The sequence below is a fragment of the Amblyraja radiata genome, chromosome 14 (genome assembly GCF_010909765.2).
Source record: "Amblyraja radiata isolate CabotCenter1 chromosome 14, sAmbRad1.1.pri, whole genome shotgun sequence".
NCBI classification, from domain to species: domain Eukaryota; kingdom Metazoa; phylum Chordata; class Chondrichthyes; order Rajiformes; family Rajidae; genus Amblyraja; species Amblyraja radiata.
In genome coordinates, this window is record NC_045969.1 from 21,986,847 (window position 1) to 22,012,899 (window position 26,053).

A 26,053-nucleotide genomic window follows, 5' to 3' on the forward strand; every position below is an offset into this window, starting at 1 on the left:
GAGGTGGGATCAGTGGGAGATCATATTGGAGAGCAGACAGCATGCATGTGACATTGGCAGTTATTGAGGCTGCTTGTTTATCTCGTGCATTTTAATCCAAGTAACTTCTCATTGCATGATTCCAACGTCTCATTCACCATTGATATTGCAGTGGATCCAGAGTCAATCTCCAGTAATATTTAACACATCAAATGACTGGAAATCATGTCACAAAATGCTGGAGTAACTATGTGGGTCAGGCAGATCTCTGGGGGGAAAAAGGAATAGGTACAGTTTCCAGTTGGTATCCTTTTACAGAGCCGAAATGTCATCTATTCCTTTTCTCCAGAGATGCTGCCTGATCCACTGAGTTGGTCTAGCATTTTGTGTCTATCTTCGATATAAACCAACATCTGCAGCTCCTTCCTACACATGGAAATCATGTCACTCGGCTTTGGCTTAATGAATGAAATCCACACAATGTTCACTATTTTCAAATTTAGATGTCCTGCAAGTTACTTTAAGTTAAAGTGAATTTAAGAGTCTACCATCAACTACAATATTAGAAAGCTTGAAAGAAATAATATATTCCCTATGGCTTCAGTACTAGAAGTAATTAAAAAATATTAAAAGTATTATATTTACCCCCTGGGCATGTAGATAATCCATAGTCTTTGTTATGGTATACAGCACAGCATTGGCTTCACGTTCTGAGAAAAACTTTTGCCTGAGAATCTTGTCCAGCAATTCTCCTCCTTTCATTAGTTCTGTCACTAGATACACATATTTGCCATCATGATAAACCTATAAAAATGACAATGATACATAAACATAGTTACAATCATTGAGTAACTGATCACTATTATTTCGACATGTACTATATTCAATCTTCCAACTAAATTGTGAAATAATGTACAATGCGAGTGAGGGGATTTATTAGAAATATACATGGATGTGGAGGGGTTTCCTCTTTGGGTCAACTTGGAACCAGAGGCCAATGTTTAAAAGTATATGTCCACAACTTATGAATGCCCATGTAATGTATCGTACATACAAGTCAAGTTTATTCGTCACATACACATACGAGATGTGCAGTGAAATAAAAAGTGGCAATGCTCGCGGACTTTGTGAAAAAAGACAAACAAACAACCAAACAAACTACAAACATGCTCTCGGGAGACTGATGGAATAGATTTGCTATTTGCTGCAGGCATTTTTGCTTAGTGGAAACTTGGTTCATTGCCACATTTCCTACTTACAAACTGTTCAGGTTACGAATGGTTCTCAGGAAGGAATCCTGCCGTAACCAGGGAACACATAAGGGGTCATCCATTTTAGCCAGATATGTTGAATTTTTTTTTCCTGTTTAAATGACATACAACCTGGTAGATGGAGAACACAATATGGCGGAAGTTAATGAAAAACTACACTTACATCTTTCAAGGTGATAATATTGGGATGCTGCCCATAGCGCAGTATAATGTCAATCTCTTCAGTGGGATCTCTCTTGACTCTATCAATAATCTACAAAACAAAATTATTAAATTGTGCAGCAGAGCATTAGTATAATCTGAAAATTATCACAGAACATCAAATCGTCACACAATCATACTTGCATTTTTTATGTAAGTAATATACAATGTGCAAGACTGCTGAAGGATTAGACCTTCGAGTTATACCAAGAACGAATAAATAATTCAGGTAACTGCTGCAAACAGTTAACTTTAAAAAAACAATTAAAAAATCTTCCCCCCTTCCCTTGACATTTGATATTATTTATCATCACCAAATTCCATATTTAATGTTCTGTGATAAGGTGGTGTGGAGGTTGTCACCACAGATCACAAACTGGACCTGTGTGTTACAATCACAAGAGGGTGGGTATTCTGCAGCAATTACAGTGCCCTCCATAATGTTTAGGACAAAGCCATCATTTATCTATTTACCTCTGTACTCCACAATTTGAGATTTGTAATAGAAAGAAAAAAATCACATTAGGTTAAAGTGCACAGTCAGATTTTAATAAAGGCCACTTTGAAACATTTTGGCACCAAAATGTTTGAGACAGGGCAATGTTATGTAAATGAAAGTAGTCATGTTTAGTATTTTGTTGCATATCCTTTGCATGCAATGACTGCTTGAAGTCTGCGATTCGTGGACATCACCAGTTGCTGGTGTCTTCTCTGGTGATGCTCTGCCAGGCATGTATTACAGCCATCTTTAGCCTATGCCTGTTTTGGGGGCTGGTACCCTTCAGTTTTCGCTTCAGCATATAAAGGGCATGCTCAATTGGGTTCAGATCAGTTGACTGACTTGGCCACTCAAGAATTGACCATTTTTTAAGCTTTGAAAAACTTGTTGCTTTAGCAGTATGTTTGGGATCATTGTCTTGCTGTAGAATGAACCGCCGGCCAATGTGTTTTGAGGCATTAGTTTGAACTTGAGTAGATAGGATGTGTCTATACACTTCAGAATTCATTATGCTACTATCATCAGCAGTTGTATCATCAATGAAAATATGTGAGGCAGTACCTTCAGCAGCCATACATGCCCAGGCCATAACATCCCCACCACCATGATTCACAGATGAAGTGGTATGCTATGTATCTTGGGCAGTTCCTTCTCTTCCATATTTTTCTCTTGCCATCACTCTTATATGTTAATCTCAGTCCGATCTGTCCACAAGACCTTTTTCCAGCACTGTGGTTGCTTCTTGGCAAACTGTTAGCTGGCCATCCTATTTTTTCAGCTAACCAGTGGTTTGCATCTTGCAGTGTAACCTCTGTATTTCTGTTCATGAAGTCTTCTGCGGACAGTGCTCATTGAAAAATCCACACCTGATTCCTGAAGAGTGTTTCTGATCTGTCGGACAGGTGTTTGGGGATTTTTCTTTATTATAGAAATAATTCTTCTGTCATCAGCTATGGAGGTCTTCCTTGGCCTGTCAGTCCCTTTGCGACTAGTAAGCTCACCTGTGCTCTCTTTCTTCTTAATGATGTTCCAAACAGTTGATTTTCTTGTTTCTCAGTCTCATAATACAGGTGCACAACCTTTTATCCGAAAGCCTTGGGACCAGACACTTTTCGTAATTCAGAATTTGTCGGTCTTCGGAATGGAAATTTTTTAGCGTAGATTTTAATGGCTGGCTCAGTGGTAGAGTGCTCGGCTCATATCCGCAAGGTCGCGAGTTTGCGCCTTGATCGCGGCAGTAAACTCGGTCGCGAGTTTGAGTGTTCAATGTAGTTTTTTCTTGCAGAATAAATGTTTGTATGAAATGCAGTGTAGGAGAGGTGTACTGACTGTGTGGGCAGAACTTTGGAAGTGATTGCCCACCAGTCTAAAAAGCCGCTGTGTCTCCCTGTCCCTGGGATAGCAGGGGGCGATCAAACAGCACAATAACCCCCCCCCCCCCCTCTCCAACTCCAGAGGAATCCGCTCCCCAATGGGCCGCTACGGCGACAAGTGGCAGTTTGCCCACAGCCCGAGCTGCGCCCCCTCATCCGCCACCCCAAGAACAAGACGTACCTTGCACACCATCAGCTTCTGCCCCTACGTGTTCCTCTGGAGTTGGAGCGGGGCTGGGCTGGAGTTGCTGCTGGAGTGGGTCTCTGGGATCTCCGTGCTCGCAGTGGGCCTGGGGGTCGGTGTCCCGTTGGTCCTGACGTCTCCGGCCACCCCCCTGGACTGGAGCTGAGACTGGGAACTGTACCGCCCTTGCCCCCTCCCTCTGCAACTGCAAACAACCCCACTCTCCTGCAAGGGCGGTACAGCTCCCGGAGGATGGCAGGTGGCCGGAGACGTCAGGACCAACAGGAACCCGCTCCCCGATGGGCCCCTACGACGCCCCGAGCTGCGCCCCGTCATCCGCAACCCAGGTCCCTCTGTAGTTGGAGCGGGGCTGGGCTGGGCTGCTGTTGGCTGTGGGTCTCTGGGATCTCCGTGCTTGCAGTGGGCCTGGGGGTCGGTGTCCCGTTGGTCCTGACGTCTCCGGTGACTGTCACTGTCCTGCTGCAATCACCGACGTGAAGACAGTGCAAAGCCCCCGCGCCGGTGCAATGGGCGGGGAGCTGGAGAGGGGAGGGAAGGGGTCACACACATGGCCGGGAAGCAGAGGGGTGTAGGTGGGGTGAAACTGAAGCGAGCGACAATCTGCTGCTGCCTGCCCGCTGAGTTAAAAAGTTCCCACGCAAGACTCACGAAACACTGTGTTTCGTGAGTCTACCGTGGGAACTTTTTAACTCAGCGGGCAGGCAGCAGCATATTGTGAATTATTAACCCTCCCGCACAATATACCCTCACCTTCTCTTTTATGAATGGGGATTTAGTTCCCCTTTCTTCGAGGACCGACCGGAGGTTCCGCTGTCACCTCTGCGGGCCGCCCTCGGTGAACGTTTTCAAGGACCTTTCTTCAAGGACCAAAAAAATGGCCGCTATTCGGAGGTTTTCGTTATTTGGATCTTCGGATAAAAGGTTGTGCACCTGTAGCTTCTTTGACTTTCATTGGCACAACTTTGGTCCTCATGTTGATAAACAGCAATAAAAGTTTCCAAGGGGGATGAAAAGACTGGAGGAAAGACTAGGTGCTGAGAGCTCTCTTAAACCTGCATTAAGGAGGCTATTAAACACACCTGGACAATTATAAACGCCTGTGAAGCCATGTGTCCTAAACATCATGGTGCCCTGAAATGGGGAGAGCTATGTATAAACACAGCTGTAATTTCTACATGGCATAAAAATGTCCTTTAATAAAATCTGACAATGTGCACTTTACACACATGTGATCTTTTCTATTACAAAACTCAAAATGTGGAGTACGGAGTCAAATGAATAAATGATGGGTCTTTGTTCCAAACATTAGCGATGATCACAGTGAATGGTGGTGCTAGCTCGAAGGGCCGAATTGCCTACTCCTGCACCTATTGTCTATTATGGAGGGCACTGTAACTTCACACTAACTTCTCAAAATCTTTTTGCCATCTACAAAGCACATTTCCTACAGTATGATGGGATTTAGCTCTTGGTCAGGTAATTACAACTCCAATGACAGCAGTTCATTGCCATTTAGTACATTCGTCTCTTTCGCTGTCATAACACTGCTGAACAGAATATCCAGAAGTTTGCAGCAATTGGCCAAACTTTTCTCAACAGCACTTTCAAAACCTTGACAACTACTTACAAGGAAGCAGGCAGCTGCCACTTGAGAATGCATCAAACTCTCCTCCAATCTGTACACTATCCTGAATTGAAAACATATTTTTCCATTAAAGGATCAAAATGCTGGAACTCCCTTTCTAATACAACTGAAGATCTTTCACAACGGACTGTAAAAGAGATTATCCACCTACCTTTTCAAGGTTAATTAATTAATACGGATGAATACATTTTAACTTTAGTCATAAATGCCCTGATATCACAAATAGACAAAGCACCAAGAGAAAATGGAGAGGGAGTGGTGTTGGAGCAGGGAAGAAGAGATTATGAACATTAATTAAGGGAAAATTATATCTCCAAGTCCTTATTGCTGTAATTTCAGCATTGATATCTGATTAAACTAAATTAATATGAACCCTCATGAATAAATGCAAGAGATCACATTTACGAACTGTCATGGACTACTCACCAACTCGCAGTTGGTATGTTGACAAACAAGTAGTTCTGCACCAACCTTCATAAAGCTACCCACTCGAGAGGTGCTAAACTAAATATCCACCCCTTCCTTCAGCAAAACACAAGCCCACTGGGGAGTTATTACAGTTCTGACCTAAACTTGGTACATCTGAAACTCAAATGATTGTCATTTTTGACTAGAGTGCCTGCCTGGCTGAAATTGGATATCATCTCCATTTATAAGCCTCCACATTTGAAACATGGCATTTAAGATGCCGAAGCAATGTCCCATTATTAAGGCATTTGCATTATAAAACTAAAAAGAAAAAAGGCACTTACCTTAACCGCATAATCCATGTTAGTGGATCTGTTCACGCATCGTTTGCAGATTGAATAGGAACCCACACCAATGTCCTCTTTCAGGTCATAATTGTCTGCAAACTGAATACTGGTTCTGTGCAACTGTAGAAAAAAATACAAACATGAAGCAAGTCTACACTTATTTTGAAGTATTATTTTCTATATTGTGATGTTTAGGGAATTTAAATCTTATGTTACAGAGGTCCTGACATTCTTAAAAATATTTAGCTAATTTATCAAATCAGTTGAAAATATATAATGTATTTAACTTATTTAGCCTCGTCATGTTCCACTTACTGTTTCACTGACTCGTCTTTTATAAATCCTTTAAATTTATCACCTCTATTCATTTATTGTTATTAGCTATCTTTACTCAATTAACACGGAAGAAACAATAACGCTCTAATCCAGGAGCAAATATGGGATTGAATGCCAAGGACCCCTGCTCCTTTCTGAATCAGTGCCATTTGAATTTATTTTAATTTATTTGCCCGAAGGCGAGCAGAGTCTCAGGCTGGCATTTCTTTTAGTCAGTTGCACAGATTGAAAAAAATACTTGAACGCAAGAATTAGAGCAAGTGTTTCAGCAATTCAGCATTTTCTGAAAATGAATTATTTCAGTTCCTAAATTTACTTTATTTCAAGGTGATTAGATAAAGACCAAAGACAGGTACATTAATATCTGCAGGTTTAATTAATGGCAGAAGTAAATAATTATGGACTGTAATTTTTCAAAAAAAAAAACAGTAAATGGCAAAAGTACATTAGATTTTGCAGAGAGAAAGAATTAACATTTCAGGTCAATTAACTTTCATCACTCTGTACACTGATGAATGAATCTGAAATATTAAATCAGGTTTCCTTTTTCAAGAGATGCTGTCTAACCATTGGAATATTTTTGGTTTATTCAGTGATGTTCAAATCAATATATTGAAATGAGATCTCTAAAAGTAGAATATTATCAAATGCATTCAGTACTTTTTTTTGGCAATAATATTGAAGGGATCATGTTATTGCAATACAAGTATTTGGACATGAGTAGCATCTGTACCATGCCATAAACCTTTTGTGCACTGGATATGCAAGCTATACTTTTAAGGCTTTTACAGGAAGCATACAACATTTTCTCCATAGTTTAGAAAAATCATGAAGATTATACTGGCAGTTAAAAATCAAGACAACTTTAAAATATTTAAACTTCCTATTTACAGCTACCTAGCAAGAGAGGATGGACTTGGCTATTTCACTTTGTTGAAGTGATTAATAAATCATTTCATGGTGGTGATGCATGTGGAATTCATTGCCACAGACGGCTGTCATGGCTGCCAATGGACATTAAGGCGGAGAGTCACAGATTCTTGATTAGCAAGGGTGTCACGGGTTATGGGAAGAAGGCAGAAAAATGGGGTTGAGAGGGAAAGATAGATCAGCCATGATTGAATGAAGACTTGATGGGGCGAATGGCCTAATTTTGCTCCGAGAATCAATGAACATTAAAAATAGAAAATGTTGAAAGTTCCAGTTTTTTTTTAAATTGGCATAATGATTTGGGGTTTTTAGCTCTAGATTAGTTCAGCACCATATATTGGAATAAATATATCACCTTTAATGTGTATTGAAAAACAGTTTCAATATAATCTGATGAAAGGTCCTTTTCTCCTGACCTGACCTGCAGTTACTCCAACTTTGCGTCTATCTTCAATATAGTCTTCCTGTGCTCTCTTGTAATCTATATAATTAAAAGTCTCATCTTGACCACTTCCTGTTTGCACTGTGCTTTGATTTTAGAAAAAAAGCTACCATATATGGCTGTGATTTTTTTGGCCATTTTACTCAAAGTCCTCCTACACTGCGCAGACCCCGAGGATTTTTCCCATCGATTAAAAATAAAAGACTTTAGTATTAAAAAAATCTTGAGATTCTCTCTCCTGTCAATCACCACCATGAAGGCCACGCCCCTTCCGGTGGGGGGGGGGGACTAAAAAACACGGAAATGTGGCCGTGGCTCAGTCTGTCTGCAAGATGGCGAGGGAGAGGTCACCACTCTGTCTGAGCTGGGAAACTACAGAACAATGTGAGTATGCAATGTACTTGAATAAATGATTTGTTAGCCCTTAATGAAAATGAAATTAGATGTTTGGCCTGGCCTGTGCTTGAAACGGCAATGGCAATGGAAATGAAGTGAAAATGCAATGAGCTGTTTGGCTTGAGCTTGCCAGGTGCTTGAAACTGCAATGGCAATGGAAATATAGTGAAAATGCAATGAGCTGTTTGGCTTGAGCCTGCCCTGTGCTTGAAAGTGCAATGGCAATGGAAATGAAGTGAAAATGCAATCAGCTGTTTGGCTTGGCCTGCCCTGTGCTTGAAACTGCAATGCAATTGGAAATGAAATGACATGAGTTGTTTGCCCTGCCTGAAACCACTCATTTCGGCCCACCAGTCCCTTTCCCCCAAAATGCCCGTATTAGCCCAGGAGGAGCATTTTGGCTCAAAAGGCCCGTGCCAGGCCAGGAAAAGTCCAGAAAAAATGCCCTTCACTGAGATTTCACTCAGGTTTTTAAAAAAAATCTTTTTTTAATATAAAGCCCATTCGGCCCATTAGGCCTGTACTAGCCCTGGGGTCCCTTCGGACCATCAGTAAGTATTCCCCTTGTAAGTATTAAACCTCACCCCAGGCCAGGATAGACTTTACTCCTTCATTGCTGTGAAAAAGATGAAAAATGTCTAAAATTGATTCTCCACCCTCTCCCCCATCTCTCTCACAGAGTCTCTCACCTATTTTGGGCAGAATTTCTGGTAGTTTCTGAGTGCCAGCCCACCAGGCCTGAGTGACTGAGCTGCCAGCCCACCAGGCCTGAGCTGCCAGCCCAAGAATCCATTCGGCCCACAATGTCCATACTAGCCCTCTGGAAACCAGTCCCTGTGCCCCCCCCCCCCCACCAATATTGGAATTGGTAGAGAGGTGGAATATTGCGTTGGGGGACCAGTGTGAACATGGGACCCAACGGATCCCACTTAGTCTAGTTGCTTTTAAAAGGTGATTGAAATCACACTTTATTAGACAGCGGGCTATAAAAATAGATAAAATAATTATTACAGTGCCCTCCATAATTTAGTTTAGTTTAGAGATACAGCGCGGAAGCAGGCCCTTCGACCCACCGAGTCCGCGCCGACCAGCGATCCCCGCACATTAACACTATCCTATACCCACTAGGGACAATTTTTACATTTGCCAAGCCAATTTACCTACATACCTGAAGGTCTTTGGAGTGTGGGAGGAAACCGAAGATCTCTTAGAAAACCCACACAGGTCACGGGGAGAACGTACAAACTCCGTGCAGACAGCACCCGTGGCCGGGATCGAACCCGGCTCTCCGGTGCTGCATTCGCTGTAAGGCAGCAATTCTACTGCTGTGCCACCGTGAATGTTTGGGTCAAAGACCCATCAATTATTTATTTGCCTCTGTACTCCAGAATTTGAGATTTGTAATAGAAAAAAAAAAAAATCACATGCGTTAAAGTGCACATTGTCAGATTTTAATAAAGACCATTTTTATACATTTTGGTTTCACCATGTAGAAATTACAGCAATGTTTATACCTAGTCCCCCCATTTCAGGGCACCATTATGTTTGGGACACAGCAATGCCATGTAAATGAAAGTAGTCTTGTTTAGTATATTGTTGCATATCCTTTGCATGCAATGACTGCTTGAAGCCTGCGATTCATGGACATCACCAGTTGCTGGGTGTCTTCTGTGGTGATGCTCTGCCAAGCCTGTATTACAGCCATCTTTAACTTATAGAAACATAGAAAATAGGTGCAGGAGGAGGCCATTCGGCCTTTCGAGTCAGCACCGCCATTCATTGTGATCATGGCTGATCGTCCCCTATCAATAACCCATGCCTGCCTTCTCCCCATATCCCTTGACTCCACTAGCCCCTAGAGCTCTATCTAACTCTCTCTTAAATCCATCCAGTGACTTTGCCTCCACTGCCCTCTGTGGCTGGGAATTCCATGAATTCCACCTCAGTCTTAAATGACCTCCCCTTTAGTCTAAGACTGTGGCCCCTGGTTCTGGACTTGCCCTACATTGGGAACATTTTTCCTTATGTTTGTTTTGAGGAATCGTACCCTTCAGTTTTCTCTTCAGCATATAAAAGGCATGCCAATTGGGTTCAGATCGGGTGATTGACTTGGCCACTCAAGAATTTACCATTTTTTAGCTTTGAAAAACGTCTTCGTTGCTTTAGCAGTATGTTTGGGATAATGGTCGCTGTAGTGTGAAAGATACATCTTCTAACTGCTGGCCAATGACTTTTGAGGCATTGTTTAAATTTGAGCAGATAGGATGGGTCTATATACTTCAGAATTAATTATGCTACTACCATCAGCAGTTGTATCATCAATGAAGATAAGTGAGCCAGTACTTTCAGCAGCCATACATGCCCAGGCCATAACATCCCCACCACCGTGTTTCACAGTTGAGGTGGTAGGCATTGGATCTTGGGCAGTTCCTGATCTCCTCCATACTTTGCTCTGGCCACCACTCTGATATAAATTAATCTTCGTCTCATCTTTCCACAAGACCTTTTTCCAGAACTGTGGTTGCTCTTTTAAGTACTTCTTAGCAAACTGTAACCGGGCCATCCTATTTTTACAGCTAACCAGTGGTTTGCATCTTGCAGTGTAGCCTCTGTATTTCTGTATATTCATGATGTTTTCTGCAGACAGTGGGCATTGACAAATCCATACCTGAAGAGTGTTTCTGATCTGTTGGACAGGTGTTTGGGGATTTTTCTTTATAATAATTCTTCTGTCCTCAGCTGTAGAGGTCTTCCTTGGCCTGCCAGTCCCTTCGCGATTAGTAAGCTCACCAATGCTCTCTTTCTTCTTAATAATGTTCCAAACAGTTGATTTTGGTAAGCCAAAGGTTTGGCTGATGTCTCTAACAGCTTTACTCTTGTTTCTCAGTCTCATATGGCTTCTTTGACTGTCACTGGCGCAACTTTGTCCCTCGTTGATAAACAGCAATAAAAGTTTCCAAAGGTGACGGAAAGACTGGAGGAAAGACTAGGTGCTGAGAGCTCTTTTATACCTGCATTAAGGAGGCAATTAAACACACCTGAGCAATTACAAACACCTGTGAAGCCACGTGTCCCAAACATTATGGTGCCCTGAAATGGGGGGGGGGGGGGGGGGAACTATGTATAAACACAACTGTAATTTTTACATGGTGAAACCAAAATGTATAAAAATACCTTTTAATAAAATCTGACAATATGCACTTTAACCACGTGTGTTTTTTTTCTATTACAAAACTCAAACTGTGGAGTACAGAGGCAATTAAATAACGATAGGTCTTTGTCCCAAACAATATGGAGGGCACAGTACAATTTCTCTCAAAGTCTTTCCCAAATAATTTGACATGGAACTGCAATCAGGACTGAACTGAGCTATTTCACCCATTTTCTTAACATGAATGTAAAATGAAACAAATGCTTTTGACAGGTAAAAGGATATTTCTTATCAAATTAGTAATTCTCACAAGGTTCAAATCTTGTAATTGTCACTTTAATTACCTGTATAACTGGACGTGCAGCTGTTTGCATTGGCTGGGGCTCATCCTCTGAGGTATTAGCCACAAAACTGAATCCACGAAAGAGCTGATGAGCATTGGCACTAGGTGGAATACCAGGGGAATCTATACAACATTACATCCAACAAGAAACTTCAAAAAGACCATATTCACATGTTTGTATAAATATATTTAAATTGTTATACATCACATGGCAGAACTATTTATAATTACTCTCAAGTTTTTCTCCATTTGAAAGAGTCAGTTATTTCTAGCTGAATTTCACTTTCACATCAGAAGAAAAGCAACTATATGACAAAGAATTGAAGTTTTATATGCAATTTTTTGTGCAGTCTGTCCTTCAACAGAAGTACATAACTAGTTGAACTGTCAGTAAATTTTAAGAATTAAGTGTAAAATTAATTTCCACATTCATTACCTTTTGGTGTCTTTGCTGTAAACTCTGGATCAAAATAGAAAGTATCCTCTGGTCGACCAATTGCAGGTTTGAAAGGTGGCTGTATTTCCCGCCTGCACAATTTCTGAAAATAGTAGTGAACAAATGAACATTTACGAACATTGTGAGGAGTAACTGCGTAGAATAATGAGAAAAAATTAGCTAAAACCTATGGTTTACTATGAACTGGAGGAAATTATATAACATTTATAGGTAATTGAAAAATGTAAATTCATCTAAAAAAAAAATAATCAATGTACAATATTACTTACATTCCAATCAATAGTGGAAAAGAAACCATGCCTCTTAATTTCTTCAACACCATCTGGACCTGCTCCTGGTGATGGAATTTAAAAAAACAAACTATGATTTATCATCTCCATCACTTGCCAACTCCTCAATACTTCATTAGAAAACAACATACAGATAATATTTAATCTGACGATTAAGGATAAGAATTAAGGATATTTAATCTGACAATTAAGAAATAAGCAATTTCTATTAGATTATGTTCATCCATTCTCACCATCAAACACTAAGTGACATTGATGTTATAAGACGACCTTTAATTGCTATTATACAATGACCACAGTGAGTATTATCACCATGCATATGATTATAGCAAAAGGTATGGGCAAATAATCTAACAAAATAAAAGACAACCAAATTTCTGCATTTGAATTTGGTCCATTGCCTGATAGTTGTACAAAATCTTTATTCTTACAACCTAGTATTATGAGAAAATTAAAGAAATAAGATTTGTATTTAAAGCAATCATCTTTCACATCCATTGCGGAGCATCCAAATCACTTTTTAGATAATAACTTCTCTTTGCGATGCTGTCATTGTTCCAATAATAACTGTGATGCTTTAATTATGTACAGCAAGTGCTCACAAATAGACGTGATGCTAACCAGAGAAACAGTTTCTAGTAATAGTGAGTAAAAATAAATATACTGCCAGAAATTCAGAGCATTAGCAAGGAAATTTCCCTGGTGCTCTTCTAAACAGCACAAGAGCTTTCATATGCACTTCAGAAACCTAACAAGTTCAGTTGGTGCTTCAAGTAAAAGATTGCAGCTCCAACTGTTTAGTACTCGCTCAGTTTTGCAATATTACCAGCCACAGGACAGCCGGCCAACCGTAACTGTGCTGGTTCTTGAGAAGTTCTTCATTCTGTACACCTTCCTTGTCTGTAACTATTAAGTTTCTTATCAATTTGAAAGTACAATGCAATTCAAAAACTATTTGAATCACTACACTACTATTCAAAAATTCCACTGGCAGAAAAATCTGAATTCTCTGAAAACCAAAACCAAATTCTCTGAAAACCAAAATTGGGAGAGTTGGGGTGGAGAACTTAACAGCAAACAAACCATTTTTATTCTCCTCGCATCAGTAATGATCTGGAATACAGAGCCTGAGGCACTTCGATCATAACCTTTAAAAAAAGGAATTGAATCGCTAATCAAAGCAAAAAGGAAATTTGAATGGTAATGGTCAAAGATCAGGAGAGTGGGACTAACATTTTTCATGCCCACGATAGACCAAATTATCAGCTCGTGATTTAGAATTCCATAAGCCCCTGAATTGCTTCCACTACCAGTTCATTATGAATAAAATATATTAACTGCATAAATACCTAGTCTGTTTCCAGGATTACGTTTGAAAAGCATTCGCAATAGGCTTTGGGAGTCCGTGCTTAAAAATTGTGGCATTCCCAATTTTGCTCTGCAATAAACATACAAGAAATAAGAATCCTTATTTTGAAGAAATGGACGCAAGAACAATTTTTGACCGTAAAAATCACATAATTTACAAGACCAAAATACTTTAAAAGAACTTACTTTAGGATCATTGTCATGGTTTCTTTTCTATCCTTCCCTTGAAAGGGCAAGGTACCTGTAAGCATTTCAAACTAGGAGAGAGAGAACAAAGTTTACTATGGCACAATTTTTAAATACAAAACATTTATTACAAGGTGTCATATGACCAAAGGAGAACATACTTTATGGTCCCAGTAAACAAATTTAATTTACGTAGCAAAGAATTGAAGAAACTGAACTAATGTCAATGACTACAACAGCTTTCTCCAGTAAAGGAGTAAGAAAATTGAGGAAAATACTATATTAATTATGTCAATTGTGGAACTGCTATGTATGATTAACACAAATGACACAATCTCCAGTGTGGCTATGAATAGCACTGTTACTTCATGCCACATTGGTATAAATTTTAGTTTGGAATAAACCTAATAAATTCATATTATTACTTCTAATTGAAGCATTCCCACAGAAATGCAAATTAAACCGTTTAATAAAAGAATCACTGTCAAGGTTTTTCAAAGTACTCCCTGGAACAAGTGATTTTATTTTAAAAGGCCAAAAAATAATATGCACTGCACAACTCTTTTTCTCAATCCTGAAATATCCCAGAAGCAATTGGTGCAACATTTGAATGCCTCAAAGAATATAGATAGGATCTGATCAGGCTAACAAATTGGATACAAGTAAACAGTAACTTAATTCTGTAAAATATACCTCTTGTTGAAATTTTTAATTTTAATTAAGTATATGTAGTCCATTGACCCAGATTTTGTTGGAATTTCTCCAGAGATGCCAGTAAGTTTTGGCACAAGAATACACGGAAGTCCCAAACTTAATTAGCAAATGCTGCTGACGCGGCACTCATGATCTCAACATGGAGCAGGATTGCAGGAAGCTGAGGGGTGATCTTGGAGTGCAGGATGGAGGCTGAGGGGTGATCTTGGAGTGCAGGAGGCTGATAGAAAAGGTGAATGCACAGAGTCTATTGCCCAGGGTAGGGGAATGAAAAACAAGAGGACATATTTTAAAGGTGAGAGGGGAAAGATTTAATACTAACCTGTAGGATACATAACCTTTTCACTCGGAGAGCGGTAGGTATATCGAACGGGCTATCGTAGTAGTTAAGGCTGATACTATAACAGTATTTGAAAGACACTTGGACAAGTGCATGGATAGGAAAGGTTTAGAGGGATGTGGGCCAAATGCATGCAAATGCCCAAAAGTAGCTTAGATGGGGGATCTTATTTGCCATGGAAGGGCTCATTTCCGTGCTGTATGACTGAGGAATCATGTATTTAGCCACTTGCATTAACTAATACACTCATCTAATGAAAGAAAATCATTTATGAAAGTAAAACATGGTGTAATGTCATCCAAAGCCTTTACTATCGTGTTTCCAAAAAACAACTTTACTATGGGACATAAATTGGAGTTCTATAAACTACACAAATCCCCAAGACCCAACTGAAAAAATACAAAATGGGAATGGAAAAAAATTCTCAACAACCTTATTCATTAAAAATAACACTTGAAATTCAAATAAATTACCGAAAACTTTATTAAATGTTATCCTGACCAAGCTCCAGCATAGAAGAGTTACAAGCTGACAAAAGGTGGTAGAATAAGAAACATGGATGTAAAATCCACAGCATGCAACAGGATTAATGGTGATTAGTATCTCAGAAGTATTGCTTTCAAATGAGATTTATTTAGAACATTTATGTGAGAACATTTGGGACTGATAATTCAAAAGCTACCAGTGTTCAACGGTCCTCAAATGTACAAAAAGATAAACATTTTTTTTTTAAAGTCTGGGAGATTGAGTAAATGCCAATTAGGTATTAAGACGGTTTCTGTGTGGAAAATGGTCCAATGTGATCAAAGCTTACCATGAGAACACCAAAAGACCACCAGTCAGCACTCTGAGTATGACCTCGCCGGTTGACAACCTCTGGTGCCATGTACTCCACAGTGCCACAAAATGAATAGGCTTTCTTCTCATGATCGATAGACTCTTTGCTCAAACCAAAATCTAAGTGTAAAAGAGTTTATTTTAGAATTCATGCCATTCATCTGGTGTACAACACTTGTATACTACTGATACTTTGAAATCAAGAAATGTCGCAAATTCAGGCTAATTAACTATTTGACATTAACACTGAAACACAGTATTTTGTTGATTGCAGCTCTTGAAAAAGGTGGCAGAAATTTTTCCGCAAATGTAAAGAATTGTCTCAAGTGTGATGGCTGTCCTTCCATTGAATTTCTAGTTATAGATTTTAAGAACAAATCCCAGATTAAGTTGTGCAACTGATTTACAAAGAACTTATTATCTAAACTTATTTTCTAAATTGATAATGATCAAACTGCATGTCTGAGATTTTTTAACCTTGAAAAATAAAAAATCAAGAATATATAGTTTGGGTATAGTTGTATTTGCTGCCTTTACAGCAGATTTGGTAAGCAAAATCATGAACAGGAATTCACAAATCACCACCAAAACGTTTGATCTCGTGGAATTTGTGAAAAATTAAACAGAATTGAACTAGTTTACCAAGGTTCACAGCAGGAAATCACTTTAAGGATTTGTTTTTGAAAATTAACAAAGTCATCTCTTCCATTAACATGTACAACTATATTTAATCAATGCCATATCCATTTCGAGTTAAGGAATTCTGCCTACAATCAGAATTCCCTCACCTGTAGACCATGCATTCATGTTGAGAGGCAAAAAATTGTAGGAACAAATCCCCCCACCCACACATATTATTCATACATACACATATTGTAGACATTCTATGGAGAAAAAGAATTGGAGGGTGCTGAGTTTGACGATACCCTAAAGATGGTTCCAGTGGAGGGACTGGCAGACAGCATGCCAGAGAATGCACCTAAATGCACAGATACTAACAAGGTAGAGAAGGGACAATAACTCCCCACAGACCTTTTGATCAATATGTCATGGTGGCCCAAGTGCCATTATCAGTAACTTTATTGATATTTTTTCTTTGTTTGCAGGAAGTCTGTGCCTCCATCACGAATAGCAAGAACAGTACGTTTTATGTTGTTTCCAATCATTGACCTTTTATGAATAAAAATCAGCAAAACTAAAGAAATTACTCACCTGTCAATTTAATATGGCCCTCCTCATCCAGCAAAATACTGAAAGGAAAAAAAAAATCATATATAATTCCATGAATTAATCAAAAATAGGTTAATTTCAGTAAAATTTACACACCGCACTAATTATAATCAATCGTGCAAAAAACAAAATAGATAATCTGTTGAGCACACAGAAAAAAAGGCTAATAAATAGAAACAGCTTACTTTTCTGGCTTTAGATCTCTGTAGATAATTCCCAGACCATGAAGATGATCCAAAGCAAGTGCCAATTCTGCAAGGTAAAACTTAACATCTTCCTCAGTGAACATGACCTTGAGAACAGAAATAACATGCAGAAGAACAAATTAAAGTTGACCATACATTGAGTAAATCTAAAATGCAACACATCTTTAGGAAAAAGCTAACAAATTCTTTGATTGGAGTTTTATTTAATCTTAACCGTCTCAAATGGCATTTAATACACTGATGAAATAGTCTGTCACTCTAGGCACCAGAGTCCCACTTAAGTGATTTTTTAGACGACTGTCATAGTCGTAGCAGGTCGCTGAAAAAACGGCAACTGGACCTCCTACGACAATGTCTACAACAAGCTACAACAACCTACCACCTAGTCAACGTCAAGCTGCGCAAGCAGCCCATTAGTACGTCCACCTACGACCACATCTACAACAACCTACGACCACACAGACGACAACCTACGACAACCGAAGTCAATCTACGTCCACCCGCAACAAGTTACAAGAAGCTATGACACTGTCGGTGACAACTGAGGACAACTCAGTCGCCGGTACCTGTTGCAGGTTGACGTAGGTAGTCGCCAATGGAATTCACCACAGTCAGCACTGCCGCCAACCTATGACAGCACCTACGTCAGGAGATATCAAGCTACATTGGCTTCAACCTACTGTCACCGAAAATCTTTGAACATGTTGAAAATTCAGTGGCGACCAGAAAGACGATACGACTCTGAGCGACTGAGGAGACTATTCACGACCATACAGGTGACACCCCGGCAACCATGTGGCGACAGCCTAGTCACCTGTAGTCACTTAAAAAATACCCGAAGTGGGACAGGCCCTTAATTGGACTGAAACCTGGGTACAAAACAAAGTTCTAAACAGTCCGAGATGAAATGAGAACCAGACCAAGGAGGGAAAAGAAAGAGTTGCAATCGAAGGGAAGGTTAGAGTTTTGTTTTAGAGGTCTATGAACCAAAATAGCAGCAGGGCAGAAAGTTGTGGCAAATCTCTGAATAAGATAAAGCAAGTATGGAAAACAGCTTGGGATGATCTGACGTTTAGGTGGATGGAGGATGCAGGCAAACGAGTAATTAAGTATTTAGATTACACGTCACAGATCTGGGTTTCGACAGATGTGCCGAGAAAGGATCGTTATGTGATTTATAAAGGTCAAACTTTGAAACACAACCCATATATGAACGGTCTTGTTCACCTGCAAAGACTTAGCAGACAGAGACTTGAGAATGGTGCTTATAACACCTGCGGGCACAGAAGCACAGCTGTGGCAGGGCTCGAAATTAACGGTTGCCCGGGTGCCATTGACCACCCAAAGTGCCGCCGGGCAACCTAAACACAGTCATTTTGCCTGGCTTGGCACTGCAGCTACTGGTTTATACCGAAGATAGATACAAAAAAAATGGAGTAACTCCGCGGGTCAGGCAGCATCTCTGGAGAAAAGGAACGTGACGTTTCGTGTTGGCAGCGGCTGTATTGCGGGGCAAAGACATTAGGTGCTTGGTGACGAAGGGTCGGAGCGAATAACGGACCCCGCATAGCGGCAGCAGCGGCTCCATCTCCTCCTCCCGTACCCCGCCCTGATAGCGGCTGCTGCCTGCCACTCCGCCAATGGCGCTTTCAAAACAGACCCTCCCGCACGCCGAGGGAGGGAGGGAGGGGAAGGCCTCCTTCCGCCGTCAGAATATAGTTATAGGATCTTTGAGCTGCACCGCTCGGCACCGCACCTTTCTGTTGGCTGGCGGAGGAGGGGAGCCGGTGGAGAGGAGATCCCAACCGCCTCCCCCTTTGGCGGCGGACAGGGACAGTCAAGGCAGCGGGGCGATGTTGTCCGAGGAGCACTGACCTTCCTTCCTTCCTCCCCACCTCACCCCCCCCCCCCCTCTCTTGTACGCCCACACCCCCGCCCCCTTATCCTGGGGCCCCTCCTCTCCACCCCGCACCGATCCCCATTCCGCCCTCTATTCAATCCTCACTGACATCCCCTATGCTCCCTCCCCATCTATTCATCCTGCACTGATCACCCTATCCACCTCGCATTGATTCTCCTGCCGCCCACCCATCCATCCTACACTGGTCCCACAATTCATCCTGTACTTACTCCCCTTCCCATCCATCCTGCACTTCTCCTCCGTTCATCCTGCACTACTCCCCCATTCACCCTGTACTGCTCCCCTCATTCACCCTGTACTGCTCTCCTCATCCATCCTATACTGATCCCCTCATTCATCCTATACTGATCCCCTCATTCATCCTGTACTGATCCCCTCATTCATCCTGTACTGATCCCCCCATTCATCCTGCACAGACCCTCCGGTCCACACTGTACTGAACCCCCCCCCCCCATCCATCCTGTACTGATCCCCCCCTTCAAGAAGAATGGGGAGAACAGTCTGAAGAAAAGTCTCGACCCGAAACGTTGCCTATTTCCTTCGCTGCCTCACCCGCTGAGTTCCTCCAGCATTTTTATCTACCACCATCCATCCTATACTGACCCCCCCCATTCATCCTGTATTGACCCCCCCATCCATCCCGTACTGAACCCCCCAATCAACACCACTGACACCCCCCCGTGCTCTCCCCTCACAATTTTACATACTCCAACCAACACGTACTAATTCACCTGCCTCAATCCATCCATTCCGCACCAATTGCCTTCTCAACCCCCCATCCCCGGCCATCTATCCACCCGCACTGATTCAACCCCCACCCCTCCCCCTCCCTGACCCTATTGTGTTGGAAATGTGTTCAGAGCGAACATTGGCTATGTTTGATAACGGAATGCAATCAAATGTATTTTAATTCGCAATGTTATTATTTGTTTTAGTCCATAAAGATGGATTAATTAAATTGTGAACACGTGAAACATTAAAACCGCAGTGTTCGATTGTCACTGCTACCGTTGACACGTTATTACAGAATTCATTTTAACGGCAAATCAATGCTCTTAATATGGGGTATCAGTACTGTAGTTATTTAATAAGCAACATTCACAACTATATGTTGGATTTATCCAGGTTTTACTTCTACAGTCGGTCATATACATTACAAATTTGGTTAGGAGATATTTCAGCTCAAATTTTGATGTTAATTCTTTTTTTTTTAATTTTATTTATTTTTATTAGAAGTACAGTAAATTACAGTAATACACATCACATATATCTTATTACATTTGTTGTACCACTTCGTTTTTCGAGCTTTAAAAAAGGTAGAAATAAAAGAAGTAAGGAAAGTGAGCAAGAGTCGTGAAGGTGCAGGAAAGTGTTGGGAAAAAAAAGCCCCTTAGAGAAGAAGTTAGAGAAGGAAGTAAAGAAAGGAAATAGACCCTAGAAAGAAAAGAAAAAAAAGGAGAAACAATCGCTCTATTATAACACAAAACTCCGCAAAAAAGGATATATCAACCGTGTTTTTTTTACCCCCTTGATGTTAATTCTGAAGTGGGAATGATGGAAACAGCGTTTATCAATTATTTTTTTTAAATCTGTTGCGTTCAAACTGGGTATTGCTGTTCACACCAAGTACATCTAATCTGAATGTCTGGTAATGTGCCGGTTTGACACCTTTAAACATATTACCAAAAGAACATTTGCTGCAGTTATGTCCTTTGGCCATCTCTAGTCAGTTAGTGTAATGTTTAACCAGTCAGATGGGTATAGTCAGTTTTAACAGCTATTATCATAAAATGCCTTTAGAAATTTCCTTGTAACCTGTATATTTTGTTATGGATAAATTATGTGGGAAGCGAGTGTTTCCGTACCAATAACAATAACGACCCATGCTATGGCCATGTCATGGTAATTTTCGGTCCTTCACAGAAAACATGCTTGCATCAATCTGTAGTGTGCATGGTTAAGCATATATGTTACCATGGTCCAGGATTTATTGACACAGGCTGATCATACGTTGAATAATCTAACTACATTTTTGTTTGGAAGTAGAAAGAACTAATAGAAATTGCATTAATTGCAATGTGTAAAAAGAGTTGAGATACTGTATTATAATTTTGCTGCATGTCATTGTGGTATATATCATGTCTTGATTGGTGAATATGTTTAGTTTGTTACTTAGTTTGTGAATGCTTCATTGAGCATCATTCCGACTGGTAACTACGCACTTCATCCGAGCACATTATCGCGTCATGCAAACTGTCTTAAATAACCACCTAAACTGTCATTTGGCAACCAAAAAAGCTGCCAAGGTTGCCCAGCTGACAACAGGGAAAAAAAGTTAAGTGAGAGCCCTGTGTAGGGTTGCTGTCTTAAAGCACCAGAGAGCCGTGTTTGATCGCATATACAGTCTGTATGGAGCTTGCACGTTCTCACTGTGACTGCGTGAATTTTCTCTGGATGCACCGGTTTCCTCCCACATTCCAAAGACGTATAGGTTTGCAGGTTAATTGGTTCCTGTAAATTGTGCCTAGCATGTGTAGTGTACGGGGTAATTGTAGGTCGACGTAGACTTGATGGGCAGAATGCCGTGTTTCCACTTGTATCTCCAAACTAAACATAAAATAAAGATGTCCAATGTTCCCAATATTTGCTATGGGGATGTAAATATCTGCTCATCCAGTAAAGGTGGCAAGTAAAGTAATGAGAGGAACTGGAAGTGTCAAGTCTAGTGGTGGATGGAAACTGATGTACTATTGAAGCCAAGGTAGAACCATTACATATATTTCAAAGCAGAATAAATCCTCTGTTTACTATTTTATATAAAAATGCATTGCACATCTGAACGTCTTACCTCCTTGGACAGCCGTGTAAACAAGTCACCTCCCCTGAGAAAATCCAATAGAAGGTAGAGCTTCCCTTCAGTCTGGAAAGCTTTGAAAATGTGTTAATTCTTATGAGTAAGAGTTAAAAACCAGCAGTGAAGACTTGCACTTATGAAGCATTATTCACAACCTCAAAATATCTCAAAACCAAAGCATATTTTTCAAGTGCAGTCACCACTATAAAGCAGGAAATGTGACAGGAAGGCATCATAAACAAAGGCCTGAATTTTGTGGCCAGTGATGAAAGCACATTTATTACATTCATAGCTACCTAAAGACTTTCAGCGGTATTAGAAGGACAACAGAGAAAATTTAGACTGCACAATGTTTACTGCAATAGATTAAGGGACCACAAGCTTCAATTTAAAAATAATTAGGAATAAAAACAGGTAAGAAATGTGGTACTGAAGGATAAAAACAACAAAGGAAAATAAAGGAGGTACAAGGAACTACAGTTGCAGGTTTACAAAAAAAGACAGCTGGAGTAACTCAGCAGATTAGGCAGCACCTCTGGAGAACACAAATAGATGACATTTCAGGTTGGGACACTTCTTCAGTCTGATTGTGGTAGTGGTGGGGGGAGGAGACTGGATGAGAAGTGGAGGCAGGACAAAGCTTGGCAAGTAATAGGTGGATACAAGCGAGGGGAAGGATTTTGATTGGCAGATGGCTGGATAAATGGCAGCGATGAAAAGACAAAGTGTATGATAAGGATGGAAGGGGTGCAATTTGCAAAGCCAGAGGAAGAAATATAGGTGGAAGGGGATAGGGCAGGGAAGAAATATAGGTGGAAGGGGATAGGGGAGGGAAGAAATGGGTGTGAACCCAGGTGGGGCACAGAGAAGGCGGGGAGAAGCTGGGATTGTAAGTAGGTTAGTTACCAAAATTGGAGTATTCAATGTTCATACCATTAGATTGTAAGGTTAGATACCATTAGATTGTAACCCATCCAGAACACGCGGTGCTGTTTGCATGTGGCCTCACTCTGGCAATGGAGGACCCAGGACAAGTCAGAATGGGAATATGAAGGGGAGTTAAAATGGTTAAGAACCAGGATATCCAGCAGGCCTTGGTGGGCAAAACACGTGTGTAGTGAAACAGTCGCCAAGTCTTTGCTTGGTCTCGCCGATGTAAAGGATGCCACATTGGGAACCGAATACACTTGATGAAGTTTGAGGAGATACACATGAACCCATCACACCTAGAATTACCACTGGCATCGTTTTTCCAAAGACGCTATCTCAATTTCTCCATCTCTGCCCCCAAGTTGTGGCTTTCCATTCTAGGACAATCTGATTATTCACTGGAATTTAGAAGGACGAGAGGGGATCTTTTAGAAACATATAAAATTCTTAAGGGATTTGACAGGCTAGATGCAGGAAAAATGTCCCTGGTGTTGAGAGAGTCCAGAACCAGGGGTCACAGTTTAAGAATAAGGGGTATGCCATTTAGGACTGAGATGAGGAAAAACGTTTTCACCCGGAAAGATGTGCATCTGTGGAATTCTATGCCACAGAAGGCAGTGGAGGCTAATTCACTGGATGTTTTCAAGAGAAAGTTAGGTATAGCTCTTAGGGCTAACGGAATCAACGAATATGGGGAGAAAACAGGAACGGGGTACTGACAGCCATGATCATATTGAATGGCGATGCTGGCTCGAAGGGCTAAATGGTGTACTCCTGCACCTATTTTCTATGTCTTCTTTCTTTAGTAAATATTGTATCTTCTGTTCTGTCATAGAAGGATCCTTCTCCCACATCTCCTCTGTGTCCCATTGTTCTACTCTTGCTCACCCTGCCCCCAGACAGAACAAGAATAGAGTTCCTTTGATTCTTACTTTACACCCCACAAGGCTCAGCATCCAAGGCATCATTCTCCAACTTTTCCCACCACCTTCAACGTAATCCCACCACCAGTCACATGTTCCCATCCACACCTCTTTCTGCCTTGCACAGAAACTGCTCCTTCTGCAACTACTTGATACACTTATCGCTTGCCACGCAATAACCCCCTCCCCAGGTACTTTCCCCTGGAACCAAGAGAGATTTAACACCTGTACCTCTCCAACATCCCTCCCGGACTCCAGCAGTCTTTCCAGGTGAGAGGAGTTCACATGCTCCTACTCTAACCTCATCTACTGCATTCAGTGTTCCCAATATGGCCTTCTTTATATCGGCGGGACCAAGCATAGAACAGACAATCGTGTTATCGAACATGTGCACTGTCTGCCAAGGCCTGCTGGATCTCCCGATTGCCAACTATTTTAATTATCCTTCTCAGTCCCACACTGAACTCCCTGTACTGGGCCTCCTACATTGCCAGTTAGGTCACACTCAAACTGGAGGAACAGCAACTCATATTCACCTTTGAAGGTTTACAACCCAATGGAATGAACAACGAATTATCCAATATTAGGTAACCATAAACTACATACATCCCTCCACCCCCTCACTTTTCTGTGCCCCACACAGATTTTCACCCATTACTTCCCTTTGGTCTCGCCTTCCACCTATATTCTTTCCTCTGGCTTCACAATTCACACCTCTTCTACCCCATCTCTATCTCAGATTTCTTGCATATTTATCTCCAGCCCTTATCCAATTCTCTGCCCCCTTCCCTGTCTGCACCTATCACTTGCCAAGGTTTGTCCGGCCCCCACTGCTCTTCCAGTTTTCTCTACCCCAACGCAATAAGCCTGAAGAAGATTCTTGGCCCATAAAATCACATATTTGCATTCTCCACAAATGTTGCCTGACAGAGTACTCCAGCACTTTGCATCTTTTAAAGTGATAGAAATGGAAAACAACCCAACTTCCAAAAATTACTTCTGAAAGACATAAAAACGCAACTATTTACAGTAACTGATGATACTAGGTTATCACTTAATGAGCTTTCACCAATATATACCAGGGTTATTGCAATAATTGGAATCTTTACGATTATTTAAAGAAAAAAAATTTGCCAACTCACCATAGTGTAACTTGACGATGAATGGATGATTCACTTCAACCAAAATGTCACGTTCCATTTTAGTCCGAACTCGATCTCTTACTGTCATGAAGGTGCAAAATAAGTTCTTCAATAAGCATAGTTGATAAAAGTAATAAATAGTGTGCCATTGGTATCAGAATGTATCTACCAAATTAATGCAGAATGCTATAAACAAAATTAAAATATAAGAGTGTAAAACTCAAATACTATACAAGCTATCTTTTCAGAGATTGATCGAGTTACATTCTTATAAATGCACAGCATTTGAATGCTAGTAATATTTACCATTACAAAGCAAATACACAATATTAATTTCTAAGCTCAATTACTGCAAAAGCAGACCTAGCAAATTAAGATAATTTCAGGTAAATGTGTTAACAATATTAGGTTTTTCAAAATGTAAATGAATCGTGATAACAAGAGCGTTACTTATTTTGAAAATAATTAAATGAGTCCATCAAAAAGGATTTATATGGGAGAATTGTCAGATTGTGAATCCACAGGTTCAGAAAAATCTTCACAAATATAGTCAGATTGAAATCCCATGGAGATGCATAATTGCAAAAGCCAAGTAACATTGTGCAATACAAAATCAAAAAGTAGATTGCAGAGTAATGTAATAAAAGTATAGCATTTTCATTTAAAGGTTATCATTCTTATATAGATTCATGGATATCATATCAATTTCACAACATAGGAAGTCATCCAAAGTCAGTTACACCCAGTTTATTTTGCTTACAACCCTGTAAAATTCCCTTTTAAGATTTTCTTTAGATGCCCCCTTTAAGGACAGTTTATAACTGTCTTTTCAGATTTAAAATTCCAGATCATGACAAAGTTGGTTAAAATTTGCATCCTCTCAAGATTAGAGGAGGGGGGGAGAATTTAAGGGAGGTGCAGGGCAACTTTGTGTTTTACAGTGGTAGATGCCTGGAACACTGCCAGGGATGGTGGCGAATGTAGATATGATAACTGTGTTGAAGAAGCTCCTAGATATGCAGGGAAATAAGAATATTAGGTAAGGAGGTGGAGATTAGTTTAACTTGGCATGGATATTTTAGGCCAATGGGTCCATTCCTGTGCTGTACTTTCCATGTTCTGTCCACTT

At 40.6% G+C, this 26,053-nt stretch overlaps 1 protein-coding gene across 2 annotated transcripts in view; it reads right to left on the reverse strand.

Moving 5' to 3' along the window:
• LOC116980492 (ribosomal protein S6 kinase alpha-3) overlaps window positions 1-26,053 on the reverse strand; it is a 73,355-nt gene that overhangs the window by 17,806 nt on the left and 29,496 nt on the right. For both annotated transcript variants that reach the window (XM_033032769.1, XM_033032770.1), the window contains 13 exons: window positions 24,925-25,005; window positions 21,924-22,003; window positions 17,134-17,240; window positions 16,931-16,968; window positions 15,696-15,838; window positions 13,828-13,898; window positions 13,623-13,711; window positions 12,253-12,317; window positions 11,963-12,065; window positions 11,528-11,649; window positions 5,926-6,048; window positions 1,414-1,503; window positions 625-783 (listed from right to left, as the gene is read on the reverse strand). In XM_033032769.1, the coding sequence (XP_032888660.1) occupies window positions 625-783; window positions 1,414-1,503; window positions 5,926-6,048; window positions 11,528-11,649; window positions 11,963-12,065; window positions 12,253-12,317; window positions 13,623-13,711; window positions 13,828-13,898; window positions 15,696-15,838; window positions 16,931-16,968; window positions 17,134-17,240; window positions 21,924-22,003; window positions 24,925-25,005 (1,271 nt within the window). The remainder of the gene's footprint in view (window positions 1-624; window positions 784-1,413; window positions 1,504-5,925; window positions 6,049-11,527; window positions 11,650-11,962; window positions 12,066-12,252; window positions 12,318-13,622; window positions 13,712-13,827; window positions 13,899-15,695; window positions 15,839-16,930; window positions 16,969-17,133; window positions 17,241-21,923; window positions 22,004-24,924; window positions 25,006-26,053) is intronic.